This window comes from Acinonyx jubatus, chromosome B1 (genome assembly GCF_027475565.1).
Source record: "Acinonyx jubatus isolate Ajub_Pintada_27869175 chromosome B1, VMU_Ajub_asm_v1.0, whole genome shotgun sequence".
In the NCBI taxonomy this organism is placed as follows: Eukaryota; Metazoa; Chordata; class Mammalia; order Carnivora; family Felidae; genus Acinonyx; species Acinonyx jubatus.
The window spans coordinates 75,869,573-75,890,193 of NC_069382.1; the positions used below are offsets into that span (position 1 = coordinate 75,869,573).

At 35.3% G+C, this 20,621-nt stretch overlaps 1 protein-coding gene across 6 annotated transcripts in view; it reads left to right on the forward strand.

Moving 5' to 3' along the window:
- Window positions 1-20,621, forward strand: part of IQCM (IQ motif containing M) — a 648,904-nt gene that overhangs the window by 111,173 nt on the left and 517,110 nt on the right. For all 6 annotated transcript variants that reach the window (XM_053216882.1, XM_053216881.1, XM_053216880.1 and 3 more), the window contains exons 6-7: window positions 14,292-14,382; window positions 19,323-19,414. In XM_053216882.1, the coding sequence (XP_053072857.1) occupies window positions 14,292-14,382; window positions 19,323-19,414 (183 nt within the window). The remainder of the gene's footprint in view (window positions 1-14,291; window positions 14,383-19,322; window positions 19,415-20,621) is intronic.

Sequence of the window (20,621 nt, forward strand, 5' to 3'; positions counted from 1 at the left end):
GCTACTCAATAGTTAACCATTAGCCCGACTTTCCCTTTAACGGAATCATTTTTCCCTTGACATTCTCAAGTAAACTCTGAATTATTACTTTCTAAATAAAATTATTTCTTATTCTGTATAAGGTGTTCTCTAATTCTGATATCACTCAGACCATATATTTTGTCACTTTTGTTAACCCCACAGCATCTGACAGAAAGTTTGACACAAGACATGTTTATAACTAAATAAAGTGTAAAGCAAAAACATGATTGACTGAAGACCCAATCAGTCTCTTTAGAAACCACAGTCGAGGCCTTGGCCTATTGTCTAAACCAATACTTGCCTATCTTTTTAAGGAATTTGTGATACTTAAAAAGTTCTGCAGGTATTTTCTGATCCATTTCTTCCACCTCTTCTCCCCACCTATCTCTAAACATGCCACTAGGAAGTGTTAATTTTAACATGAGTTGCAATTGGTTTATTGTGAGACCTCTTTTGTTAATTTCCTGACGCAGTTTGGTACAATGTCAGTACTTTGGGGCAATGGTAAATCCTGGGTCAGAATATCCATTATACGTAGCTAACAGAGGTAACCAAGTGGAATCAAAACCTTTTAAATAGTGTAATATTATTGCTTTCTAGTAGCCACTTTTATTCTATGATAACGAAGTTGTATGTTTTAAGTTTTGTTGTTGCTGCTATTCATTTAATTGTACATACATTTAGAGAGAAAGTTGCAAATATAAAATATAGCAAATACAGACAGTTTTGCATTTTTAGTGTGGCGTTGCCAAGGTAGAGTTTAAGTTGGGAACACAAAGCAGACCGATGCTAGCATTCTGTGGTAACGAGCTTTTCTTGCGCCCGTTGTCCATTTTGTGGAGCTTGGTCTTATCTCCGAATACCCAGTTTCAGGATTACCCTGGATTCTTGTTGGAATATTTGCAACTAGAATAGCCCTTTGGACTCTTTGTAGTGTTGGCAACAAGTCAGTATTATTTTCTCTGACATCATCTGTTTCTCTGTTAAGGGCTGTATGGAAAAGTTACTCTCCTACATTCTAGCAATTAATTATAATCTTTCAGATAGGCCTAAACTCCTCTTCCTAGGAGGGGAAAAAAATCTCTTAAACAGTATTCAGAGCATACCCAAACATGTCACTACTTGAGTTTCCATCTGTATTTGCTTACTTCTCTTTTTGCTTTCTTCTCATGCTTACCAGGCTCTCGGAATCTATTTGTAATGAAACAAACCAGACATTTAAGCTTGAGGAGACATCTTGTGCAGTTAGAAAGACAAGGAGAGGAAGAGGACACATCTTTACTTAGTGCTTGATTTCTGCCAAGTGCTTATTCTAGACACTTCTCGTGTGAAAAGCTTCCTTTTTTGTTTGTGTCTTAACATGTTTATTATTTATTTATTTGTTCATTCAGTTTTGTGGCTGACAACTAGACAGGTTATGTTAATAAAAATATACATGTGGTTTGTGGGTGGTCATATGCCAGAATACTGGGGGTGCGTGTAAAAGTAAGGGAGTCATCAGTAAAAGTATATAGGCAGAAATAGGACGTCATCAGGTGTGGTAGCGCTTTACAAGAATTGATAGTAAAACACCTGTCATTATTTGTCAATGTCGATCCATATATTGTTCAGTGTATGATCTGTCTTAACACATTTATATTTATGGCAGATATAAGCCATTCTATCTTTATTTAAATAGATTGACTTCAGCACATTAAACTGAAACATGTGTCAAGATATATACATAGAAATTCGCTCAATATTTACACTGGATTAGATCAGGTGACTGGATTGAGGATTTGGGGTTTGTTATGTTAGAGCATATGGGCAAGTTGTAGGCTAGAAAATATGTATGGTGTTTTCAATTTCCTCCTAATTATAGAATCTTATCTATATCAATAAAAGTTTATATTTAACTTTGTGAGAAGTGTATGTGGTGAGCAAAATAATTGTATGCTCCCATGCATCTGTAAAGCATAAATTAGATTTTGATAAAAAGTAAATTGATTCTTGATAAAGTTCTGAATATTAATGGGACAAACATTCCCATATGACTCTAACCATTTTCTATTCTTGCAGCATCTTTTTCAGTGATATAGGCTGACTTTTTTTTTTTTTGGCACCCACATATAGCAAATAACTGTGAAACATTTCAAACCTCAAAGTGACACTAAAACTGTGAAGTATGAAATGGAAGTGCTAGCGTGTGTGAGACACATTGCATAGCACTGCTCAGTAATTCAGTGTGTGCATGCAAGAGAAATGACAACACCATTGCAAGATGCAGCATGATTTATGCTTCAGAAATTAATAAATAAAGCAATCTCCATTTGCAAACACTCCCTAATGCCTAAAGCTACCACCTTCTATGTTTAGCAGTCCTGCCCTAGTAATTACACCCTTCTCACCCCAGGAATATCTGCTGTGAGGGATAAGATTATAAATGAATACCCTCCTTGCCATGTCAAGGTTACTAAATGGTTATGATTAAGGGCTGTGGTATTTTAGGTTTCTCCATGAATGCGTGTATTTTGTTCCCTAACATGTGAATTTAATTAGCTTTACATTGATTTGTCTTTATATCTGTCACCTACTCCTGATGACTGCTACCTTCCCAGGTTTCTGCAGACAGTATTCTAGGTAGGGTCAAATAAGATCTTTGAGTTCTCAAGATCGAATTCAGGGCCTGTGCTAGAGTGTGATGTATTTACTTGCTTCTGAGACTCAGTTTGTGTGTTTTTATGCCTCACTTTTAGGAAGCATGTTCAGAGGGATTTGGGGTTATTAGCAAGTCTCCTGTATTCTTTAGATTAGACACAATGGGAAAGAAAGATGAGGTCCTTGGGTCCCACTGGTGATGGCCTTAGTAATATAAGAGTCCTGCTAGGTAAAGCAAGTGCTGAGGAATTTATGTTTTGTCTTTATGAAAAGCAAAAGAGACAATACACACATCAATGATAAGCAGCAACAGTTCCCTATTCTGAGCGCCTATACAGGCAGTGCTTTATATGCAGATAGTTGACAACTTACTGAACACATTAGAGTCTAATTTATAACACTCAGAAGTATCATTCCCTAATTTTAAGAATGATGAAACTGAAGCTTAGAGAGGCTAAGTGTCTTACCGAAGGCCAGTGGTGGACCAGCCAGCTCAGTCTGCTAATCCATATGCCCACACTGCTCACTTTAAGTATCTCATACTCTCTGGTATGATGCATTTCCTGAGGGAATGAGTGTTTGTAGCAAGTTGTTTTCAAAAACTCTTGAGAGATATTGCAATGGAATGGTTTAGAACTAGAGAGTTTAGTAGGTGCCCAGCTATAAGCTAAAAGAGAATAGTGCTAAGGTTTTTGGAGTCATAACCCAAAGATGGACTTCCTTGCATGGTGAGGAGGGAGCATGGGGAACAGGTATGAAGGGTGGTGACCTGACAGAGCTGGGTAGAACACTCACACATCTGGAAGTCAGTTCCTTAACTTCCCTCAATGTGGCTCATCTGTGAGGGAAAGGAGTACATCAACCCTGCTTATGTTAAGTTTTATATCTTTAGCTAGCTAGCTAGCTAGCTAGCTAGCAATCTGGCTATCTATGTCCGTCCATCCATCCATCCATCCATCCATCCATCCATCCACATCTACCTATCTTGATAAGAAACATGAGATTTCTGTATCAGAGATAGAATTAATTACTCAGAAGAACATCTTACCTCAGTTTCCCTGTACCTCATATACAGTGGAGTTAGTACCACGAAGAGGAACTCTGCAATTATGAATTTTAGAGTTTATTTGGGGGCATTTGGCACAATTGCCCTTTCTTCCCTGCAGAGAGAGACAGCAGAGAAGGGAGAGGGGAGAGGAGGGAGGCAGAGAGAGAGAGAGAGAGAGAGGGAGAAAGAGAGCGAGAGTGAGTGCAAGAAAGCTCACAAGTGCTTTATAAATGATAGAAGGAGGTGAAGTGAAGGTCTCTCTGTTTATTAGTCTTTGGAATGTAAATAAATGTCTCCAGGGGAGGTGCCTCTAAATCTCTTTTGAGTCTCTACCTTTAACTTACTTGGCTTGTTTGCCATTCAGGCATCCTTTAACCCAGGTGCCAGAATTTGTTGCCCAGAAAGCCCTGACAGTGCACAAAAGTAAAAATATTCATAGAGAATTATCTCCTGCCACCTGTTTTAATTTTGTGTAAGGGAAAGATCAAGATTGGCTGACTGGGGATATGCACCAGTATTTTTCCATCAAGTGGACCAGAGCCCGGTAAGGCCGAGCGAAGGTTCAGATTTGTAAGAGTCATGTAACTGTACCCACATCTTTGGTTCTTATTGTTGTTTGGTTTTTTAGTTTTATTTTTTGTAGGAGAAGGTGGCCTAAGAAGATCAATATAAATACATTTCTTCCGGGCAATTTTGTTAAGCCTTTAGCTATGATATTTACTTGGTAGAGATTCAGCTATTTCAGTAGGGGATATCTGGCATTATTTTGCTTTGGGGGAAGAGTGTATGCTGCCTAATTTGCTAAAGGCTTAATGAGTATTTTATGTATTTTATGTATTTTATGACTAGATAAGAGAGAAATGAATGCTTGATAGAAAAGTTTTAGGCATAGGAATATTTACTTAGCATAATACGACTTTGTGTTTTGTTTTCAATACGTTGTGCTATTACTAAAAGTTTACATACTTGATATAGTATTTTGTTAGCACATTATAGCACATATAGCTTTCACTTTATAACATGTTACATGTCTGCTTCATATCCTGTATGGACTATAATCAATAACATGTTACTTTAACCATCACCACCACGAATTGTACTGAGCATTGGCTATGTACCAGATGTTGTTGTGCTAAGTCCTTTGTATGTATTACTCATCCAATCCTCATGGTAACCTATTGTCATCATACACATTTTACAAGTGAGGAAGATGAACTCAGAGATATGATGAAACTTCCTGAGGGTCACACTGGTGATAAAGTTCAAATTTATACCCCCTCAAGTCTCTCTGTCCTCTTAATCATTTTTCTGTGTGATCCCTAATAAATAATGCAGTATACCCCCTAGAGGATGAGATTCAGATTCCTAAAATAGGATATCAGTTAACATAATAATTTGTACCTGGTAGATATTGAATTGATTATACTTGAGTAAATTGTCTTAAACTTTATAGGAGATTGGAGTTGTATAATCTTTGTCTTCTTTTTCATTACTATTACATTATATTTTTAGATTTCTGAAAATAGTTATATATTTGTTATTTTAGTACATTTTGCATTATTGTTTTACACACTGAGGTCTCATAGTATAGTTAAATTGTACTGACAAAATATGTATTAATTTCCAGTATTCTTCTTCTGACATCACAGAGAACTTTATATTCTCTTTTATTTAATTCAATCTGCTCTTGGTTCCTGGCAGGGTTTTGTTTATTCATTCAGCATTTATTGAGTACCTAATACATGTTAGGCTAGGCACTTGAGGGATTTGTTCAACAAATGAATGAATGATTGTCTTTACTGTGTGATTAATAGAATACAAACTTTTGGAAAGTGGTGATGGTGTTTTCCCATTTTCTTATAACCTCCATGGTCTCTGGCACATGGCTGAAGGAGGTAGTCAATTACCATTTGTTAGTTGAATGATATCATATTGTGGACAAAAATACCTACATGAGAATGGAGTACAAAAATATATAGTAAAATCTGAAGTATTCAGACAACTTGTCTAGCATATCCCCTTTCTGACTAAAATTCATTATATCTGTACCTGGTAAATGCATTAATAAATTATTTCATTTATACAAGTAACATTTACTGTGCTTCTGATTTATAATGCTATCCATGAGTTAGAAAGGGAATTAAAAAATCTCAATTCATAAATAGCTAATAACATGCTAGAAAAAATTCATTCATTCATTCTTTATTAAACATCTATTCTTTTTTTTTTTTTAATTTTTTTTTTCAACGTTTATTTATTTTTGGGACAGAGAGAGACAGAGCATAAACAGGGGAGGGGCAGAAAGAGAGGGAGACACAGAATCAGAAACAGGCTCCAGGCTCTGAGCCATCAGCCCAGATCCAGACGCGGGGCTCAAACTCACAGAGCACGAGATCATGACCTGGCTGAAGTCGGACGCTTAACCAACTGCACCACCCAGGCGCCCCTGTCAGCCACTCTTCTTGACACTGATGATATAGTTGTGAAATGGAGCTTACATTCTGCTGGGATAGGATTGACAAAAAGCATATGAATAGAGAAGATAATCACAAAACACAAAGATGACAATGAAGGAAATAGAGTGATGTAATAGACTGTGGGGATATATTTAGATGCAAATGTCTTGAAGGCATCTCTGAGGAACTCATATTTGATGTGTGATGTCATGGAGAGGAGGATCAGTGGTGTGCTGGTAAACTAGCACTCTGGAAAAAGAAAAAAAAAAGCCTGATATAACATGTCTTGACTTTCATGGTGTAAATATCCCACTGTGGCTAATTTCAGGCTACCAATGATTTAACATCTGGATTGCAAAAATTTCTAAAAATTTAACAACCGGCCATTGAAAGCTGTATAAACCAGCTGCAACACATCACTGGCAGCAATATGAAGAGAAATCCAGGCTGTGGAAAAGCCTTGAGAGGGGATAGGAATTGACTCATTGAAGGTTCTGAAAGGAAGGAAACCATTGTGGATGTAGAGTAATGGCAGAGAAAATAAGGATAGTGATATGAAATCCTGTGAGAGAGATGACCAGGAATCAGATGATGTATGGCCCTGTAAGTAATGGCAAGAAGCTGATTTTTGTTTTAAGAGTGGTGGAAAGTGATTGAATGGTTTTAAGGCAAATGTTATGATCAGAATTCCATCTTAACCAGATATGTTGACCTCTGTGTGTAAAATGAAGTAATAGAGGCTAGAGGGAAATAGACTAACCAGAAAGCTATTTTTCACTCCTAATGTTGTTCAACACGTATTCACTCTCTTCCTCTGCCACCTTGGATTGGAGTACGCTACCCTGACCCACTGATTGTGAGACTGGCCCTGTGCTTGCTTTGGTCAATAGAAGATAAGAAGACATGATGCAAGCAATAGCTTTAAATGTATTGGTGGTTTAACTTGCCTCTTATACTCCACAATCTGCCATGAAAAACTGTGCCCCAGGTAGCTGAACTCTCCAGTCTGGCCCATCTAAGCCAGCTGACTCAGAGCTGCTCTGGCCAAGCTGAAGAGTTGTGAGCAACAAAAATCTAAACTTGTAATCCACTGATTTTTGGTTTGGTTTTCTATGCAGTATTATACTGGCAATTGTTGTAGTATTAGTGAAATTGGAGAGAAATGGCCAAATTAGAGATATATCTTAGTGATAGTTAATGAGATTCTGATTTGAATGGGTGGCTGTATGATAATATCATTTACAGACATGAGAAATACAAGAAAGAACAGTTTGAGAGAGAAAATCAAGAGTTCTGTTAAATATATTTGAGATAGTTATTAACATGCAAGTTCACATGTAAGACAGCTGTATACACGAGCAAAATTTTGAGGACAGATGTGGTATAGACAATAAAGTTTTAGAGTCATTGGTATATGGACATAATTTGTCCAAGGACCTGGATGAAGTTTCCTAAGGAACAAGTGAAATTAATACAAAAGGGCTTGTGATAGAGGCTCAACCCTTTAGAGGGTTGATAAAAGAGGATGAGTCAGCAAAAGATATTGAAGATGAGCAGCCTGGTTTTCCTAGGAGCAAAACCAGAAGAAAGTGTCATGTACTCCCTTCACAGGAGGGTTACTGTTAACCATTGTGTACTGCTGAAAGCCCAGGAAAAAGCAGACAGAGATTTGTCCAGTGGGAGTGATAGCATGGAAGTCATTGTGCCCTTGATATGGTGTCTGAGCAACCTTTACTGGGAGTGGATCGGAAGTGGGGATGAGGAAGTGCAAACTATGTGTAGACAGCCAGTTTAATCATTTTCCTATAAAGCAAAGAGAAGGTTTTGTTCTGTTTCGTTTTGAAGTGATAGCTGTGATGATGATTGCGTTATGAGGTAATCAGAGTTAAAACCTTTTATTTAAACTTGGTCAGTTTGTTTACCCACCACACTTACTGTTTATTTCAAATCTTTGCCACTCTCCTGAAGATCCTTATCAAACTTCTACACCCCTCTCCCAGTAAATGATCTCACTTCCTACTTCATGGAGAAAATATAGTTCTTGATAGTGAACTCTTTAGAAACTTATTCATAGCTACCTAAAACCTTATCTACCTTCTTGAAAAGAAAATATATCTATTTTCTCTAGAATATGGGTAAATTCTATCCCATCCCTTCCCTTCTTGCCAGGAACCTACCTTGTCTATTACATATTATTTCTTTTTCTTATGTCTCCACCTTTTCCTTTCTTACAATATTATAAGCATCCTAAAATCTCCTCATCTTAAAAATATATCGACACCAAAACATTCTTTCTCAAACTTATGTCCCCATGATGGTCATTTCATCTCTCTCCTCCTCTTCAAACTACACTTTTTAAAAAGAGAGTCTACATTTATTATTTCCAATGAGTTTATTCCTTCATAGCAGTGAAATCTTGCTTCTGCTTCTATCTTTGCCTTTAACTCTCCATGAATAGGCTCCTAATTATAAAAGCGAAAGGATATATTTCATTCCTTGTCTTAAATGTATGAGATAATGGAAATAGATTTTTTTAGCACTGCAATTGGAAGTACTCAATTATTTGTGTAATTAATTATTTAGTTATTGAATTCCCTAGGATATAACCTTCATAATCCCCACATTATGTCTTGCATCCCCAAGTGCCTAGCAGACTGCCTGTCACATTAGAGGCATTTGGTAAATATTTGTTGAATTAATGATTGAATAAGTGGATGTTGGATAAAAATACAATCCCTGTCCTCAAGAGACCATGAAAGAGTTCACAATCTAGGGATGAATTGGCATTCTATATAACACACATGTGCTAGAAATTCCAACAGTAGAAAATCATATGACATCCACCCAGCCCACACACTAGAATGTGAAATGTCAGTAAATTGCAATCTGTCATTCTTGACTAATGAATCTGTCTTTAAATTTGCAACATTAAGTTTTAAATTTTATTCTAATTCATATGAGATTGAATATAATTTAAACAGTGGGTCCTAAAAAGAGAGAAAGGTGAAAAAAGCATTTTATATGAGAACAAACTGAGAGCCGATGGGGGGTGGGAGGGAAGGGAGGGTGGGTGATGGGTATTGAAGAGGGCATCTTTTGGGATGAGCACTGGATGTTGTATGGAAACCAATTTAACAATAAATTTCATATATTTAAAATAAAATAAAAAGAAAAGCATTTTATAATTACTCAGTATACAAAACCTAAAATCTCATTTTTTGAATGAAAAGAATCTGGATTTAACCTGTGTGAAGCACTTTCTTAGTATCATTAAATCTCTGCATTGAAGATACGTTAACATTCTTCTAGCCCAACTATTTTCATGATACAAAGTTCCTTAATTAATGTTTTCTGGAAAGTCCCTGTCCAGTCTCTGCCAGGAAATACCTGTGATGGGGAACACATTACCTTTTACAGTATCCAATACCTGAATTATTAAAACTCTAAGTTCCAGAAAACTAGGTTCCTACTAAATTCCACTGGTCTAGCTTAACTAAGATTGGTTGCTTTTAGCCACCTGAATTAGAATTTTAGAACAGCCAAAGTATCAGCCAGAAATTATTTATTAATTACAGGAGGAAAATATATATTCATAATAGAAATATTTGACAGTTGCCACCCAAATCTAATGCCCAAATTTAGCAACACCTTTTGATGAGATTTCATAGGATGTGTAGGAAGGACACCATACACTTCTGTACTCTTCCAGTCAAAAATGCTTAATTTTAATCTAGTCATAAAGGAACAATGGGAAGAATTCAGATTGCCTTCAAGATGAAAAAAAAATAGGAAGAATGTTTTAGGTCAGTACTGTCCTGTTGAAAGGCATTGAAAACCACAGATGCAATTTAAAATTTTTTGGTGGCCACATGGAAAAAGATAAAGAAAAAGCAGGTGATATTAATTTCAATGACATATTTTTATTTAGTTCAATATAGGAAGATATTACTTAAGTATTTAATTAACATAACATTTTAATTTGAAATATTACATTTTTGTAGTAAATTTTAGAAATTCAGACTGTATTTATACATATAGTATATCTTAATTCAGAATCGCCACATTTTAAGACTCAGTAGTTATATGCTGGTGGCTACCATATTCACAGGGAATTTCTAGGTTTAAATAGATCTAAGAGATATATATGATCCTTGTTTAGATCCTGGATTGAAATAAATAAGCATCTATAAAGGGTATTTGGGGGACAGTTAGGGGAATTTTTATAGGCAATTTATTGGATAATATTATTTTATCAATGTTAAATCCTTAGGTGGGGATTATGAATGTGTAAGAAATGTACTTGTTCTTGGGAGCTATGTAATGAAATACTTAAAGGAGAAATGTCATACTGTTTTCAGCTTACTTTCAAATGGTCCAGCAAAAGATAAATTATATGTGTATACATATCAGTAAAGTTATAAAATTTGATTTAAACAACTACATTAGGAAGGTTAACTCATTGTGGTGCCTGGGTGGCTCAGTCTGTTAAGCATGCGACTCTTGGTTTTGGCTCAGGTCATGACCTCAAGGTTTGTGAGTTTGAGCCCCCTGTTGGGCTCTGTGCTGAGAGCATGGAGCCTGCTTGGGATTCTCTCCCCCTCTCTCCCAGCCCCTCCCCTGCTCACACATTCTCTCTCTCAAATAAATAAATAAACTTAAAAAAAGTCAACTTATTAGATCAATATAGAACAACAATGAGAGGATATATATTTTTCAGACAAATATGGAACATTATGAAAAATTGACTACACACTGTTTTATGGAGTAGGAATCAATAAACTTCAAAGAATTTGGAATTATACTTCATGTTCTCTGATTACAGTGAAATTAAATTTTAAAACAATGACAATGAGGTGCACCTGGGTGGCTTAGTTGGTTAAGTGTCTGACTTAGGCTCAAGGTCATGATCTCGATGTTTGGTGTCAGCACAGAGCCTGCTTCTGATCCTCTGTCGCCCTCTCTCTCTGCCCCTCCCCTGCTTGTGCACACGTGCACACACACACTCTCTCAAAAATTAATAAACATTAAAAATAAGTAAAAACCCATGATAATGAATTAAAAAGTTAAAAAAATGACAATGATAATTTTAAATCCCTAACTTGAAAATCAAGGATTACTCATGGAAAGTAAGGAGGATGGATTGGAGGGTATTTTGGTTGCAGGCAGGAATCCAAGGAAGGAAGGTATTAGTTTTCAAAGGAGAGAAGACAAAGGTCCGTTTTGAGGCCCTATGTTTGGGAAAGGATGGAAGGGATTTAATGACTGATTGTAGGAGGAAACTGAGGAAGAATGAGTATAAGTAACTTCCAAGTAGATGGATGGATGGTAGTGTCATTAATTGTGAGAGAGAAATGTTAATTGGGATGTCTTGGGACATGTATATAGAGATAGTTTGTTATTCAAATTTGGCACTTGAGAGCAGGCTGGGCAAGATATATAGATTTTGTGAGGCATCTACATTTAGTTGATTAATTTAGCTATGGGCATTGGCTAGATCATTCAAGTAAAGGGTTAGAAGGCAGCCAAAGAAAGAGCTGTGGGGCATGCACAACAGCTGGAGGTGGCAAGGCAACATGAGTCCATGAAGAGACAGGTGAAGTACTCAGAAGTGAAGGAAATCAAATGGATGATTGATTCCAGGTGAATGAATGGTCCATTCCAGCTGAACTCTGAAGAAAGCATGGTACACAGTGTTAAGGACTAGAGTCCTTTGGCAGTTCCAATGCCTTATGTTCCATATGTTTGATTTCATTACAAAAGCCCTAAAAATTTATTGCTTTACCTGCATTTTCTTCTCCGAGTCTCCCTGTTTGTCTCTTATTTACCAATTATTCTAACCAGAGGTGATTTATAATTTACATTCTAGAACTGAATTTGAGTTTGATGTAATTGGTTTAGAGACTAGATTTTACATAAAGGGAATAGTTATGAACTCTGAGATGATATAATTTGCCCAAAGGCATACAATAAGTCTGGTTCCCCATCCAAAGGTTTATTAAGCTAATTAGAAGTAATGTTGGATTTTTTATATGCTTTAATTGCCTTTCTAGAAATCCCTCTTTTTAAAGGGATATAACTATACTTATTTTTTTTAAATTTTGGATGCAGTCCTAACATGATTTAGTTAAATGCTACTGTAGAGGCTTTTAGTTTAGCATTTAAATGGATTATGCCTGAAGTTTTTTAACAGATTTTATTAAAAATGGGCATATAGGGGCACCTGGCTGGCTCAGAAGAGCATGCAACTCTTGATCTCAGGGTTGTGGGTTCAAGCCCCATGTTGGGTGTAGAGATTACTAAAAAAATGAATTTAACCTCCCCAAATGGGCATATCTTTTGCTTTATTAATTATTATAGTAACCGAATCTTACTTTCTTTAGCATCACTGTAAAATTCACTCCTTAGATCTCTGGATCACACCTTCTCGTGATCTTTCCTCCCTATCCTTTTGCTCCTTTGCTTTTCTGCAATAATTTTTGCTGTTAGTCATGCTGTCCCTTGAAAGTGCCAATCATGTTTTATTAATTGTTGTATCTTATATCTCCCCTGTTTAGGAGTTAGCATAGCAATTTTCACTCAGTAGATATTCCTGAAATAAAATAAATATGCATATTGAGTATCATATTGATTAACAATGCAGGCTCCAAGGACTGCCTACCTGGGTTTGAATATTGACTCTACCTACTGTTAGCTATATAACCTTGGGGAAGTTAATCTCTTTCTCTGACTCATTTTCCTCATCTGTAAAATGAGGATAATAATAGAACCTAATTTGTGTTGTGCTTGTGAGAGTAAAATATGATAACCCATGTATAGGAATTAGCACATTTAGCATATGGCAAATATTTTTAAATGTTTCTATTTTTAAGACTAAAACTTATAAATTCCTTCCCTACTTCTTCCTCATATTTCTCCATCTATTAGTGTCTTTATATAAAGTATGTCTTTTGAGCTCTATTGTTACCCTCCAAAGTAAGCAAGACAGAAATGGTCCTCTTTCCCTCATTAGGCAGCTGAGGGGAGCCCCCTGAGCTGCAGGGGCTATAGTGATGAAGGAACTTACAGTCAGAGGGATAGAAGTTGGAACTCTGTCTCTGTACTTTTTAACTTCCCCAATCTTGGGTAAGCTGTTCTTCTTCCATGTAAAAGAGAGTAATCATTGCACTTCACCAAAAAACAAACAAACAAAAGCGCCAAAAACTGGTTCTGAGGCTTAAGTGTGAGACAATTTATGGGGAAGGCTAACCAACATCCCTGGTATATAAATAGTCAATAAATTTTAACATTCTGTTTTCTGTTTCTCCAAAATTTTTATATTTGTGTTACATATTTTAAATCTAAATTAACATAAGATAGTCAACTGTGCTCTTCTGTTAGTATTGACACACCAACTAGTTTGTAAATTTTTTTAAAACAGAGGGTTTCACTTCATAAGTTTCCTGTATCTTTAGTGTATCTTTCTTATACTTGAGCAGGTAGCTAGAACGTGCTTAATAGATATTGAATTAATATTTTGTGATAATGTTTCAAACTATATTAGTCCTATTATCTATATAAAATAGAAAGGAATAGGTATTTAAAAATATTTATGTAAATTTCTCTTTAGACTTTAAAACCTCAATTTTTTTTTAAAGCAGAACTTTGCCTTTTTTGGACGTCAGTCTTGCTTTATCAAATTGATGAGTATTCCTACTTACGTTAACTAATGATTGCTAAATTATTTTAAAATAGCAAGCTCTCCATAAAAGCTATGCCTTATGACGATAATGGTGATAATAATGCTGATATGTATAAACGGGGCTTTGGTATTCATTCGTATGTACTGTGCTGTTGCAGACATTTCTTGGGGAGCTATCTCCTTTCTGATATATGCACTTCATTTACTCTATACCTTCAGTACTAAATTTTGGTAATTGCAAAACATCTGAGAAGCGTGGGGTGAAAAAAAAACACTCAAATGTGTTTTTAGAGTATCTTTGTGTTAGTAATTTGTTTGAAAAATATTGTACCTCTTGTTATTAAAAAATCTGCAATTTGCAATTTAATTCAAAATATGCACTTAGAACTTGAAAACGAAGAGGATACAATTAAAGGTTTTTTTTTTCTTTTTTCTTTTTTTTAAATTCCAGAACAAGTTAAACTGGGTAAAATAGTGACTAATATTGAATCAGTGAGTAAAAAAATGGAGAAAGAAAAGCATCAGCACCATGTTAAGTCCAGGTAATGTGTAATTAGCTAACCTATAGAAAATGTATAGTTTTATTCTACTATGCGAATACTTCCTGACCAATTGTAGTTTCTCAAGTCTATTAACACGTCGTGCGGGATCCTAATTTGTCCTTCTGCTTGAGTCCCTTAAAGCATATCAATTATCAAAATTTTAGTTTTCAATTCAATTAACTTTTGAACTGGAGGATGTCTGAGTAGTTAAGCAAACCATCTGGGTTTTACAGTGCATAAGCTCAAATCCAATTTGTGGCTTTCTTGAGAAAAATGCCATATTTTATGATAATATTACATAAGTTTGGAATTTTAATAACTCCTCTGCAGCAATTATGGAGCAGAGTTAAGTTATAATTTTTCTTTTTTAATTTAATAATTTAAAGTTAGTCTTTTTCTAACGGAAGGTGAGACTGATCCTGTAGAGCATAGTTTCAGGGAAGGCATTTGCTTCTGCTTTCCAAAGATGTGTGGAGATGAGTCAGTTACTTTTCCGAATTATTCCATTAAATAGCATGGTCATCTTTAAGGTAACTTTACAATTGTGTACATAACTGTTGGCCCTAGGGCTACAGAACCTCTAAAGGTTCTTCAGCACGTTTTGTAGGAACGTTTATACTTGTAGAGTATCAATGTTGCTCTGTTAAATGTGTTTTTCAGTCATTTGTTTTACATTATTTCATTATGTAACATCGTCAGAAATTTGGGATAATTAGCACAGTAATAAATAATAAAAATTTGGGAAAATGTTTCCCTGGCTATAAAGAATATCATGGACCTTCCAACATTTATCCAACAATCTGTGCTTAACACTAGGAGATTGATGCTCAGAAGTCAACACTTTGTTGGCATAAGTGTGATGTGATATTCAAATTTGGAAGAGTGGAATTTATGTAAAGCTCTAATACTGAGGGTTTAGTTTTATCCATGGTAGGGGAAGATGTTAATTGCAAAGGAAAAGAAATGATTATATTGGGAATTTACCAGTTTAAAAAAAAATTGCTTTTGGCCTTAATTTAAACCAAGACCCAGGTTGATCTAGCAGAGTGGTAACTGCTAAAAGAGTAGTTAATAGACCAATTTAACCAAATAGTTTAGAATTTCAAGTACACTTTTAATAACTAGAAAAGTTAACTGAACTAATTTGAAAATCTACCATTTTCTGTGTATTTCAATGGGACTGAAGATTCAAGAAAGAATAATAATGACTTAGGGACAAGTGGAGCACTCATTAATAATAAATCTGATCAGGTAGAGTATCTTTCAGTATGTCTTTCTCAAGAGAGTTGAGTCTTTCTCAAAGAATTGTTTCTTCTGCAACTGGTGGAAGATAAAGGTCTCTTGACACCCTAACATCCCATTTTTAATGAAAACATGTCCTACCTAATGAGGAAGATCAACACCCTCTGAAATTAAGAGCAAGTCCATGTACTCCCAGTAACAGCCTGGGGCACATAAAGCCTGAACTTCAATCCACTAGGGTTGCTTTGTCTTTATTTATAGCTAGCTTATGGCAGTAACTTGTTTCCTACCTTGCAGTTAGCTTCATTTCATTAATGTTAGAAGTGTGATGGGAATACAGAAGGAAAGACAAATAAGTGTTCTGGGACATGGTGACTCAGGGTATTAGAAAACCTGTGCTTAACTAGACAAATAAGATGCCATTAGAGTGAAATTTTTACTGAAATCTAGTTCACCACATAATAAAGATAAGGAAACTTAGCCATGAGGATATAAGCAACAGAAAGGACAATAGAATCAGTTGGAAATCAGGTAGGGGGTTGTTAACAATGCAGGGACAGGTTCCAGCACTAATTAGCATGAATTGCCCAACTCTTTGTGAGACTTCTGGAAGATTTCTGTTCAATACGAATAGACCCCTGTGAGGGAAGCTGTATATAAACTACTTACAATTCCCCTGAAGATGCCTTGGAGAATACTTATTTCTAAGGGAGACCCATAATATTTTTAGGTAGACCATAAAAATATTGGCTCCACAAAAGAAATTTCCTTGGACAATACATGAAGAAATACAATCTTATAAATGTATGATTTCCTTTTGCCAGATTTGTCTACATTTGATTTGCAGAGCAAAACCAAAATTGAATACCTCTGAATTTTCAAATTTAAGGAAGTGAAGTTCTTCAATATACCTTTGAATTCTAACTTCAAAGATTACCATACATTAACATGCTCTTTTTATGACAATAGTGATAAATGTGAGTGCATTCTAAATGTTAATTTTCCACCAAGGAAGTTAATTTTCTCTGCACTTATTTATTAGAGCTATTTTTGTTGTTGTTGTTGTTTATAATATTTGGTGCACTTGGAGGTATGACAACTGTATTTCTGTAAATGCATTCTGTAACTTAGGCAAGTGAGCCCAGACTTCTTCCCCTAGTTTTGTGACCATTCGGGAGTTTCTTGTGTGTTATGTGACAGTTTGTATTTAGGCTGTTCTGATCAATTGAATAATAAAATGAGAAGATTATAAAGTAATGATAGAATCCCTCACTGCATTTCACATCCAAGTTGAAATGACCCTGCCATTTCACCTTAATGTTTGTAAAATATTTTGCTTAAGTGGATGAACTGTGGTCTGCTTCTGTTAGGATCTTTCATTAATAGGGAATCATTGAACAATGCAATTAATAGTCCTAATTTGGAGATTTAAATATATAACCATGGGCCAGATAGAAGAGATCAAAGAAAATTGTGATTGATTAGTGTATTGTGGCCCTATTCTTGATGACATACAAATAAATTCTAGAATTTTAAATGGGGTTTTGCAAAGCTGACTGTATACTCAAGCCTTTCATATTTTCCCTTGACTGTATGATTTGGTCATACTAGTGATACCTCAGTTGTTTGGCCACTGCATGTGACCACATGAGTGACAGATAGACTAATGGATCCTATTAAGTCAGTCATTTATTTACTATTTATTAAGTATCAACTGTATGTCAAATGTAAAACTCTGCCACAGAGTCTTCCCTCAGAGACCCTAGTTTTTTGATGGGCAAAATGTTTTCAAATCCTAAGAATTTCTTAAAATTTTTTTTAATGTTTATTTATTTTTGAGAGTGAGAGAGACAAAGCACGAACAGGGGAGGGGCAGAGAGAGAGAGGGAGACATAGAATCTGAAGCAGGCTCCAGGCTCTGAGCTGTCAGCACAGAGCCCAACGTGGGGCTCAAACTCACAAACTGCAAGATCATGACCTGAGCCAAAGTTGGACATTCAACCAACTGAGTCACCCAGGCGCCCCTAAAATCCTAAAAATTTCTATAATATTTATATAACATTTGAACTGGCAATTCAATTTCTAGATATTTATAATAAGAAAAGAATTGGATAGGTTCACAAATATGAATGTTCAAAGATTTTCATCCTTGTTTATAAATACCAAAAAAGTGGAAGCAACCCAAATATCCAGCAAAAGAAATTGGTAAATAAACCATCAGTATGTTAAATCCATATAATGGAATGCTTTGTAAAGGGTCAAAATGACAGTGTACATCTTTGTACATTTACAAATAAAGAAATTCATGATATTAAGTAAAAAAAAAAATGAGCTAAAGGGTTCATGTACATATATGTGCAAATAAACAGAGAAGGTATGAAATATAGTACATATGTTAATTATGACAAATATAGTTAGTATAAAATATTTATAAGGAGTTTAGTTCTTGAGGTCCCACTACTTGGATTCAAATCCTGGCTCCACCCATTTCTAGCTGGGATGATTTGAACTATATACTACTTAACCGTTTAATGTCTTAGTTTCTTCATTTGTAAAAGAATATATATATATATATATATATATATATATATATATATATATATAATGGAATATTACTTGGTGATCAAAAGGAATGAAATCTTGCCACTTGCAACAACGTGGATGGAGCTAGAGTGTATTATGCTAAACTCTTAGTCAGAGAAAGACAAATACATAATTTTACTCATATGTGGAATTTAAGAAACACAACAGTTGAACATAAGGGAAGGGAAGGAAAAATGAGATAAAACAGAGGGAAGCAAACCATATGAAACTCTTAAATACAGAGAACAAAGTGAGGTTGCTGGAGGGGAGGTTAGTGTGGGGGGATGGGCTAAATGAGTGATAGGCATTAAGGAGGGCACTTGTTAGGATGAGCACTGGGTGTCATATGTAAGTTATGATTCAATGGGTTCTACTCCTAAACCAACAGTACACTGTATGTTAACTAACTTGAATTTAAATAAATAAATAAATAAAAATAAAATAAAATGGGTGTAATAATAATAAAAACCCAGTATCTTGTTGTGAGCATTAAATGCAGCAAGACACACAGAACTTAGAATAGTGCCTGGCCCTTAAGAAGCATTTAAGGTTTTACAAATATGACTAAAATAATAGGGTGGTGAATTAGGGCTAATTTTTATTTTCTTCCTTTTGCTTATGTACATTTGCTAAAATTTCTACATGATACCCAGTTTTTGATTCAGCTGACTTGGTTAAATCTCGCTAAGTCATGATAGGAAACATGTTACTTAAAATCTCTTGGGAAAGAGAGAATAAATAGATATGATGTTTGTTCACTTTTCTGAGTTTTGTTTTCATTCAGAAAGCAAATGTTCCTGTTTGTTATCCATGCTCAGAGCCAGCAAAATTTGGTATTATTTTTGTCTTAATTCAATAAATATTATATATTTATTATGTAATAACATAATTACATAAAAATATATATTTTCAATAATATTTATAGAGGGCCTACTGCATGCTTCTAACTCTGCAGAATGCTGAGGGTCCAACATGCATAGTCTCTACTGATAGGAGACAAGTGGTTTTTTTCTCTGTGATTAGCATCCAATATTATAACATTGTTCTTGAGCGTTTGTATTACAAAATAGGGATTAGAAATCACTCAAGGCTTTATCTTTACATTCTGGAAACAGATTGTTGGTCTCACCATATGCCGTCCCCATCAACTTTGGCTTGCCCTTACAACCCATGACCACCTCTTCCATGGGATTTCCGAAAGAACATGGTGAGTCTCATTCGTAAGTGTTAATAATAACGCAGTGACTTTCATTATTTCACATTCATTTAAAATGCAGTGTCAAATAGCTAGTATTTCCTTTAAATACTGTGTCAAAATATAAAGAGATTTCAGAAACAAATACTAATAATTCATTTTCAGCTCTTTTATTTGAACTTGAGAGATTGGATTTTTTTAATGTTTCTGTATTTTTGAGAGAGAGAGAGAGAGACAGAGAGAGACAGAGAGAGAGAGAGAGAGAGAGAGAGAGAATGAGTAGGGGAGGGGCAGAGAGAGAGAGGCACAGAATCCAAAACAGGCTTCAGGCTTTGAGCTGTCAGCACAGAGCCTGACGCGGGGCTTGAACTCAGGAATGGCGAGATCATGACCTAGGCTGAAGTTGGATGCTGAACTGACTGAGCCACTCAGGTGCCCCAGATAGGATGTTTTTAATGTGTGTGAATATTGAAGATTTTAGGAAATTATAAGCATACATTTCTTATACTTTTATAAATTCCTCTATCCTTGAGTTATTGTTGTTTTAAAAGAATACATAATTCTTCAAAAGAAAATATAGATAATTCTTTAAAGTCCCTTAAGGGTGATTGAAAAGCTAACTCTCTGGAACTTGGTGACTTGCTTAAAGACAGACCTAGGGGGCTATTGATCCAAAGAAACTGTTTTGTAGTTTTCCTCTTTTTAAACTTGTTACTCATGTTCTTGAGCTTCAGGCTGTCATTAAGAGAAAACTCTTCTTGTAGAGTGGGACTTTGATTGATTTTGAAAATTTGTAGAAAAAGCTTCTCCTTGCATTCTTAAGACATTCTTGCATAAAATTTCCTTTATCCAACTACAATTTTGCCAGCGTTTCTCTGCTTTGATTATTGTAAGGAATTCAAGCATCAAATGGAGGCTCAAGCACCACATTTTCATTAATCCAACCAATATTCACCAATACTTTTAATATTTGTGAATATAATGTCAGAATCTTGAACACATGCTGTTTAAAGTTGAACACACGTCTGTTTAAAATTTTTGAATGTTGAATTGATCCATAGCTTAAATTCTTTTAAGGCTTGATCAGGTAGTTTGAGGTCCTAGGTAGTGTAAACAATGTGTGGATCTCAACTGAGTCTAGAATATGTATATGAAGAAGTAAATGCTGTCAAAAATTCTTCATAAAGCATAGGATCTAATAGGTGAAATAGTATAATCT